The 9,169-nt window shown below is 50.1% G+C and overlaps 1 protein-coding gene across 2 annotated transcripts; it reads left to right on the forward strand.

Annotated features, from left to right (window-relative positions):
- The first annotated feature begins 2,558 nt into the window (after positions 1–2,558).
- MFSD5 (major facilitator superfamily domain containing 5) lies at positions 2,559–4,911 on the forward strand. Of its 2 annotated transcripts, XM_046010623.1 has the most exons (3): positions 2,559–2,713; positions 3,300–4,234; positions 4,319–4,911. In XM_046010623.1, exons 2-3 carry the CDS (start codon positions 3,318–3,320, stop codon positions 4,668–4,670), a joined length of 1,269 nt encoding a protein of 422 aa, XP_045866579.1. In that variant the 5' UTR covers positions 2,559–2,713; positions 3,300–3,317; the 3' UTR covers positions 4,671–4,911. The 2 variants fall into 2 exon arrangements, with proteins under 2 accessions (XP_045866579.1, XP_045866578.1); XM_046010622.1 differs by having other exon boundaries at positions 3,300–4,911.
- Positions 4,912–9,169: the final 4,258 nt, after the last annotated feature.

Below are 9,169 nucleotides of genomic sequence, written 5' to 3' on the forward strand. Positions count from 1 at the left end.
TGCGGGGCTCCATCGATCCCAGGACCCTGAGATCATGACCCGAGCCGAAGGCAGAGGGTTAACCCACTGAGCCACCTAGGCACCACTCAGCTTCTCAGTTCTGAGGGGACAGGGGAGATTTAAGATTAAATATATTTTTAATAGGTCCCACAATATGCAAAAATAATCCAAAATAATGTAATCTTGCTGTAAGTCTCTCTCTGCCAGGTGCTTCTGAGCAAAATGTAGCTCAACAATGGGAGAAAGCTGGCCTCCCTCCTCCTGGAGAACAGAAAGCCAGGAATGTAAAGCCATCCTGTTCCACTTCTGCCTTCATTCAGGATGACCTCCACCCCCAAAAGAAATAGGTGTCATGAGTTCAAGGAGCTTCAGTCCAGGACTGGGATGAAGAATATTTGGGTCACTTATGTTCTCATTCACGGAATGACCTTGGGGAAATGGTTTTTGAGTCCCATGCGGGAATGACTTATCCCTTTCTACTCTGTAGGATTTGCCAGTTAGGAATAAAGACACTCTAGAACTTGCAGGATATTAATCTTAGCTGTTTACTTTGTCATAAGAAAGTATTTCTTGGAGTGCCTGGGTGATTCAATCTGTTAAACATTGGACTCTTGATCTCAGTGTCATGAGTCCAAGCCCCGTGTTGGGCTCCACACTGGGCGTGGAGCCTACTTTAAAAAAAAAACACAAAACTATTTCTCAAAATATAATCCCGGGATCTCCCACCTCTACCCTCCAAGCCTTAGTATAAAGGAAACCAACTTTTACTAATCACCTGTGCAAATGAGTGAACTCATTTGATCTTCTCAGAAACCACATGAATGTGGAACTGGAAAGATCTGGGTCCCAGTTCTAACTCTGCCTCTTACCACGAGATTCTTGGCCTATTATCTAAGCTTTCCAACTGTCAAGGATAATAGCACCTACCTTATGGGTTGTTGGGACGTGACATAATTTATCTATAGCAGATGGCCCAGGAATTCTTAAAACAGAGTTTAGATGCATATAGGTAACTGCTTGATGAGTGTTACCAGCTAATATGGGCCAGCACTTTTTAGACTAATATATCAGGATTCACTTACTCATTTATTCATCCAATATTTATTGCATGATTTTTACTTACCAATAATTTTTTTTTACTTTCTTTCATTATTATTTTTTAAATCTCTGCACCCATCATGGGGCTGGTATCCCCCTCCCCCCATCAAGAGTCAGGTGCTCTTCCAACTAAATGAGCCATGCAGTGCCCCCCAATTGCTGTTTTAAGTACTGGGAATACAAGTGAACAAATAGATAAAAATCTGTAGGGAGAAGAGATAGTACATAAGTAAAATATATAGTGTGCCAGATGGCGTTAAGTACTATGGAGAAGATGCAGCAAAGGGAATAGAGGCTGGAAGGACAGTAGGGAAATAACTAGCGGAGGTGGTACTGCTGCTGTTTTAAACAGGATGGACGAGGAAGGCCTCTCTGAGAGATGACATTTGAACAGAAAACTGGAGGGGCTGGAGAGAACCATGTGGGTATTTGGAGAAGAAACCAAACTTTTCAAGGCACAGTATGCAAAGGCCTGGGAGATAGCCAATACAGATGGAGTAGAGAGTCTGGAGGGAGAACTGTAGATGAGATCAGAGAAGTAGCAGAGGAACAGGGGACAGAGGGTTTTGTAGGTCATTATAAAGACTTTGGCTTTTATGCTTAGGGAGATGGGAAGCCATTGGAGCCACTACTAAGGCTGAAGTACAGGGAAAATAACCTCTCCAAGGTAACACAGCTGGTAAGCGGTAAAGGTGGGCATTCAGGAACAGGGCTGAACTTTATTAGCCTTTTTATTTTTAAGATTTTATTTATTTATTTGACAGAGAGAGACCACAAGTAGGCAGAGTGGGGGGGGGGGGGAACAGGCCCCTTGCTGAATAGAGAGCCCCATGCGGGGCTCCATCCCAGGACCCTGGGATCATGAGCCCAGCCGAAGGCAGAGGCTTAACCTACTGAACCACCCAGGCACCCCTTTATTAGACTTTTTTACATGGGCACTGCTCTCCTGTGACTGCAGACAAAGGAACTGGGACATGAAGAAGTCGAAGAAGTCATGTGGCTTGTCCAAGGCCACGCCATCGTTAAGTGACAGAGGTGGGATTTGAGCCTTAGCCCGTTCTCGTGCCGGAGTCCAAGTCCTTAACACCACACTGCCTCCCTCAGGTGTCTGGGCCATCCTGACGTCGGGCCTGAAGGTCACTACAGTGAGAGAGGTGGAAAACCGGGGAGCAGGCTTGGCTTAGGGCAGCGGTGTTCCTTCGGCTGCTCCAGCCAAAGAGTCTGCGGGACTGCGGGCATTCTCCCTGTTACGGAGGGAGAGGGAGAAAATGGGTCTTTATTTCGGGGCGGCCCCGCAGGTACCCGGGAGTCGAAGGAGCGGGTGTCCCGGGAAGGCAGCGGACGAGACCAGCTTACCGCGGGCTTGGCTACTTGGGCGCCAGTCTTGGGGGCCAGGGGGCGGAGAAGGGGCGGAGCTTGAACGACTCACCCCGTCACGTGACGGGGCCATCATGGCGGCGGCCAGAGTCCTACCCGGCTCCCGGAAGCAGGCTGTGAGGGGCGGGCACGCTGCTGGAACCCGAACCGGAGTAGGAGCCGGAGGTACAGTGGGTAGGGCGGCCGGGCGGCCTGGAGCCGGACGTGTCCGGGGCGTCCCCGCAGACCGGGGCAGCAGGTGAGACGGGGTCTGGGCGAGGTGCGAGCAGGTGTGGCGGCACTGGGCTGGGGCTAGGGGGCGCAGGGGGGTGCCTATGACCCGGAGGAGCGGGAATCCGAGATGCATGCGCGTGACCCTCAGGAGGCCTGCGCGGGCGGGAGGGATGCCCTCGACAGATGGAAAGACTTTGAGGGCAAAAACGAGCTCTCCAGAGAGATTGGGGGGGTAATAGAAGTATGCAAAAGGTGTAGTGGAAGAGGACAGCACCCCCTTAATTTGTGGAGCTGGGATTATGGGATTAGTGTATTAGAGGGACTCACTCTTCGCTATGCCAGGCAAGGGTGGGGCGAATACTCAATCTTCTCCGTTCTCCTCTTACCCCTCCCTGCCCCACAGTGTCCTAGGAGACCTACTCTGGCGGGCCACTCCTCCCACCCACCAGACTGGTCCCTCCGGTCTGAGCTCTAGGGGAGTGGAGTTGAGGGGTGGGTAAATGCAGCTGGGGAGGTGGGTGGGTGAAGCTGACTTTTGCTTAGACACCCAGCCCCTTGACACGTGCTCCCTGGGCAATGGATGTGATTACGAGCCCTCCTTCCTTCTCTAGGTCGTCCGGGGGCCCGCCATGCTGGTGACGGCCTATCTTGCTTTTGTGGTCCTCCTGGCCTCCTGCCTGGGGTTGGAACTGTCAAGATGCCGGGCAAAGCCCCCTGGAAGGGCCTGCAGCAACCCCTCCTTCCTTCGGTTTCAACTGGACTTCTATCAGGTCTACTTCCTGGCCCTGGCAGCTGACTGGCTCCAAGCCCCCTACCTCTATAAACTCTATCAGCATTACCACTTCCTGGAGGGTCAGATTGCCATCCTCTATGTCTGTGGCCTTGCCTCCACAGTTCTTTTTGGACTGGTGGCCTCCTCCCTTGTGGATTGGCTGGGTCGCAAGAAGTCTTGTGTCCTCTTCTCCCTCACTTACTCTCTGTGCTGCTTAACCAAACTCTCCTGGGATTACTTTGTGCTGCTCATGGGCCGAGCACTGGGTGGGCTGTCTACGGCCCTGCTCTTCTCGGCTTTTGAGGCCTGGTACATCCACGAGCACATGGAGCGTCATGACTTCCCTGCTGAGTGGATCCCAGCTACCTTTGCCCGAGCTGCCTTCTGGAACCATGTGCTGGCTGTAGTGGCAGGTGTGGCAGCTGAAGCTGTGACCTGCTGGATGGGACTGGGGCCAGTAGCGCCCTTTGTGGCTGCCATCCCTCTCTTGGCTCTGGCTGGGGCATTGGCCCTTCATAACTGGGGAGAGAACTATGATCGGCAGCGTGCCTTTTCGAGGACTTGTGCTGGAGGCCTCCGCTGCCTCCTGTCGGACCGCCGCGTGCTGCTGCTAGGTACCATACAGGCCCTGTTCGAGAGTGTTATCTTCATCTTTGTCTTCCTCTGGACGCCTGTGCTGGACCCACATGGGGCTCCGCTGGGCATTGTCTTCTCCAGTTTCATGGCCGCCAGCCTGCTTGGCTCTTCGCTGTACCGCATCGCTACCTCCAAGAGGTACCACCTTCAGCCCATGCACCTACTGTCCCTTGCTGTCCTCATCGTTGTCTTCTCCCTTTTCATGTTGACTTTCTCTACCAGCCCAGGCCAGGAGAGTCCAGTGGAGTCCTTCATAGCCTTTCTACTTATTGAATTGGCCTGTGGGCTCTACTTTCCCAGCATGAGCTTCCTGCGGAGAAAGGTGATCCCAGAGACAGAGCAAGCTGGCGTACTCAACTGGTTCCGGGTTCCCCTGCACTTACTGGCCTGCCTGGGGCTCCTGGTTCTCCATGACAGCGATCACAAAACGGGCACTCGGAACATGTTCAGCATCTGCTCTGCCGTCATGGTGATGGCTCTGCTGGCAGTGGTGGGGCTCTTCACCGTGGTCAGGCACAATGCCGAGCTGCGGGTGCCCTCACCCACGGGGGAGCCCTATGCCCCTGAGCTCTAACCCTGTTCCAGAACAAAGGGGCTGGGAAGGACTCTTGGATCCCACCTCTCTAGGGTTGTACAGATCCCTCCGTGACTGACTTCGCAACTCTCTGGCCCCTCAGCCTGCCCTGGTGCCCCTCCTGCCAGTGCTTTGAGTTGGAGAGCACATGGGGGGTGATGGCCTAGAAAGAAGAGGCCAACATTGCCTCTGTGTTACTCCCTCTCCCCTTTCCACTTAAAAATAAACACTTTTAATCGATTGTTGATGTGATTCACTCATCCTCACCTGCACCCACTTCCATAATTTCTGGTGAGTCAGAACCTGGAGAGTTCGAGGATAGAGGCAGGCTCACCCGCAGAAGGCATTTGTATTTCTAGCCTTGTGAAGACTGTCTCCAGCTTAAACTGAGAGCTGTGGCCTCTTAGCAGAAATGGGTGGGAAGTGCCTGAGGCTCTGAGGTCTTCTAGATCTTGTCACCCTGGAAACAGGTATCATCTCTAGTTGCCCAGCAAGACCCTTGCTCCACATCCAGAGTGAGACAGTCTCTGGAGCATGTGGGGTGAATGCCCACGCCACCGCACAGAGATTCCAGGGACTCGAGTTGCTTCTGTGACCACCCGGTGGGGCAGATCTGGCACCTGCCTGCAGAAACGAGCTTGCAGCTCAGCACGTGTATGCTACCTGCCTTCTGCCTTTTTCCAGCACCACCTGGGGCTACCAGGTCCTGTGTCCCATATCCTCACATGAAACCTAAGCAAAGGGCTACCATGGGGAGAGAGAACAGTGAATGGCTGAGGGACTGGGACACCCTGTCTGTACCTGACTCTTCCCCACCCAGTCCCAATGAGGGTGAGGAAGCCATCAGGGCAGGAAACAGTACCAGTTCTGTGGGCCTCTCCCTGCCTCACCTGATTTTATCTCCCTTTCCTCCTCCCACCAAAACCCAGGCTTCTCAGGGAAAGCAGAGCCAGCCTTAAGGTGGGGATGAAGGGAGGGTAGGCTCAGGGGTATGTCCTGGAATGTGCTTGAGCTGGAGATGGGGGACCCACCCATTTTTGGAAAGGGTTTGGCACTATTTCCCTGGGTCCCAAGCTACTTTCCAGACCGGAGGATGCAAGATGTACCAGGACCTGCAAGTTCCAACCTGTGTGGAGAGATAACATCAGCTAGGGCTACAGGAATGCAGCGCGGATGTGCCTCTGCAGGGGGAAATAGGGGAGGAAGGAGTGGGGGGCTCAGGTCCCTATTCAGTGAAGAGGGGAAAGGGTTCCCCCACCCAGACTGCAGGGAATAGAAGTTGAGGTTAAGTACAGAAAAACAGATACATTTTCCTTCCCCCATCTTGAGGCTGAGACAGAGTCCTCTTGCAAAATTCCACTTCCTCTTTCTGCCCTGTTGAGGTGAACCTAGATATATTTTATAGTTATTTGTAGACTCTCCATCTCTCTACCACAGTGCGGTCTCCTTGAGGACTGGAGCAAGTTGTGTCTTCTTTACCTTTGTCTTCTCCATATAGACACGCAGTGGGTGCTCTGCTGAGGCTGTGTTCAGTACATATCTGGAGAGGAGAGACTAGCTCACACTTTGCATTTCAAGAGCTGCCCGTTCGGGAAGTCTACTAGACTAGAGTCCAGAGCCTAGTTAGTGATTTGGTCTTTGGGATGACAGTAATTATTTACTAATGGAAGCATGAGGGAGCCCCCACATTCCTAGGCAATAAGGAAATAGAAGAAGAGACAGACTAATGAGGTTCCTTTAATTTTGTCCTTGCTGAGCTTTCCCCAAAGGGGTTGGTGGTGGGTAGAGTGGGAAGGACTCTCTCCCAACAGAGGTACAGGGAATTAAGAGCGCCAAGGCATCTTTGACATTGTCCGTTCAGCCTTAAATATATTTTTATTAAGCATCCGCTGTATGCCATGCAGTGTATTTCTAGGTGCTGGTAAATTTCTTTTATAAAGAACATGTAGCAAGTGAATGGCCAAGCCAAAGCTAAACTGGGCTCCTTGCTGCCTGCCTCGTGCCCCTTCTATGACAGGTATTGCCTGTGTTCCCTGGGTCTTTGCCGACCTGCCCTTCCCCCCACAGCCTCACTCCCTCATCCCAAGCTCCATCCTGGGAGAAGGGCAAGAGACTGGGAGTGTTTGGCCTCCACTATCTGGTCCACTTTTTGGTATCTGCCCATATGGGTCAAAGGAGAGATTGATTCACCGGGGCACTGCTTAGGATGCTCTGCTGGGAGGCCGTACAGCAAGTGGTTAAGAGAATGGAACCGGAGCTCAAATGCCTGGGTTCAAGTTTGTGCCTTAGTTTCCTCATCTGTAAAGTAGGGATGATAATACAGTCTCTACCCCCATAGGGCTCTTTTGAGGATTAAAAGCATTATTGTATTTAAGTGCTTAGAACAGCACTTGGCCCACAGTGTAATCACCACATAAGTGTTTGCTTTTATATTTTATTTTTAAACTTTTTCAGTCCAGCTGAGGCTAACCAGATCTGGTTAGAAGAATGAATGGATGGACCTGTCATGGGGTATAGAACTTTCCAACTCATCCCAGTGGCTGGGTGATTCCCAGAAGTGTTTATCCTTGCTCCTGGCCCAGATAGAAGTATCAAGCTATTTGGGAGGCCTTCTGCTCTGGGGTATGTGAGCAGCTGAGTAGGGTGTCAGTATGTTCCACTTGAACTCATTTCCTCTTCCTCAAGTGGGAAGGTCAGCTTGGTGTCAGACTTGATACACACCACCATCTTTCACTAAGAGGCTCCTGATTTTCTGACTTCCCATCCAGCTGGACACATGATTATTTGATTTGGAACTTTTAAGTGATCCTGAGGAGAGCAGAAACATCCCAAGGAACTAGGAGCCAATGGACAAGAAGGCAGGAGGATTGGGTCATGAGGACGGCACTGGTTTCTGAGGCCTGGAGGACTATCTCTTCCTGGAAATTCAGTCCCTGCTCAGGAAGAGGAGGAGCTTTTCCCAGCTAATGGCCATGGCCCTTTGGCTAGGTCTAGGTTCTGTTCCCCATCACTGTTCCCCTGACCCCAACCTGTGGTTCTCCCTGTCCATTTTATTACTTTCTGCCACCATTTCCTCACAGAACCACAGAATAGAATTATAAAACAAACAAAAATTTGTCCTGCTTGGGATTAGGTCTAATGTTATAAAGATATTTCATGGGGTGCCTAGGTGGCTCAGTTGGTTAAGCAATAGCCTTTGGCTCAGCTCATGATCCCGGGGTCCTGGGACTCGAGTCTGGTCAGGCTCCCTGCTCAGTGGGGAGTCTGCTTTTCCCTCTCCCTCTACCACTTCCCCCTGCTTGTGCTTTCTCTCACTCTGTCATATAAATAAAAATAAAAAATCTTTTTAAAAATTTCACATTTGCGTTAAATTTTTTTATATTTTATTTATTTATTTGAGAGAGAGAGAGACAGAGATAGTGACAGAGAGCACTAGTGGGAGGAGAGGGTGAAGCAGACTCCCCACAGATCGGGAGCCCAATGCAGGGCTCGAAGTTCCTTAAGTATTAAGAGATTAATACTTAAATATTAATCTTAAGTATTAATCCAGGGCCCCAGGATCACAACCTGAGCCAAAGGCAACTGCTTAACCAACTGAGCCACCCAGGTGCCTCACTTTAAAGCTTTTTTTACAGTAAAGTTATATGAACTCATTGTAAAATGACCAAATGCAAATACAGAAATATGTTTAATATAAACAATTTATGTAATTTATATATAAAATGTAAAAAAAAAAAGACAGACTCCTTTAATCTCACTCTTCGTACCACTATTAAATGTTTGGAGTCTAGGAGTGCCTGGGTGGCTCCGTGGGTTAAAGCCTCTGCCTTCAGCCCAGGTCATGATCCCAGGTCCTGGGATTGAGCCCACACTGGGCTCTGCTCAGCAGAGAGCCTGCTTCCTCCTCCCTCTCTCTGCCTGCCTCTCGGCCTACTTGTGATCTCTGTCTGTCAAATAAATAAATAAAATCTTTAAAAAAAAGTTCGGAGTCTAATCCATAGACTTAATATTAGGCTTTTTTGTTTTGTTTTGTTTTCAGTAAACTCTGTGTCCAACGTGGGGCTTAAACTTGTGACCCCAAGATCAAGAGTCCCATGCTATACCGACTGAGCCAGCCAGTCACCCCAGTTGGTTGTTTTGTTTTTGTTTTTAAATAAAAATCGAATCTTGTGCACCTGGGTGGCACAGTCCTTTAAGTGTCTGACTCTTGGTTTCAGCTCAGTTCGATCTCAGAGTCGTGAAATAAAGTCTCGTGTTGGGTTCCACACTCAGTGCAGAGCCTGCTTAAGACTCTACCCCTCTCTCTCAGTCCCTCCCCCACCATGTGTGTGCTTTCACTCTCTCTCAAACAAATCTTTTTTAAAAATTGAATCAAAGTGTCGAATCATTCTCTTCTGCCTTTTTTTTTTTTTTTTTTTACATAACAGTATATCTCATTTTTCTCTCTTTAAAACAGCTGACATCCTCAGGAAGCCTATACAGTCCTTCATGTATCTCTG

The sequence above is a fragment of the Meles meles genome, chromosome 7 (assembly GCF_922984935.1).
Source record: "Meles meles chromosome 7, mMelMel3.1 paternal haplotype, whole genome shotgun sequence".
NCBI classification, from domain to species: Eukaryota; Metazoa; Chordata; class Mammalia; order Carnivora; family Mustelidae; genus Meles; species Meles meles.

What these genes read in the sequence shown, in the direction of transcription:
- MFSD5 (XM_046010622.1), top strand. Translation starts at nt 3,318, where the DNA reads ATGCTGGTGACGGCCTATCTTGCTTTTGTGGTCCTCCTGGCCTCCTGC.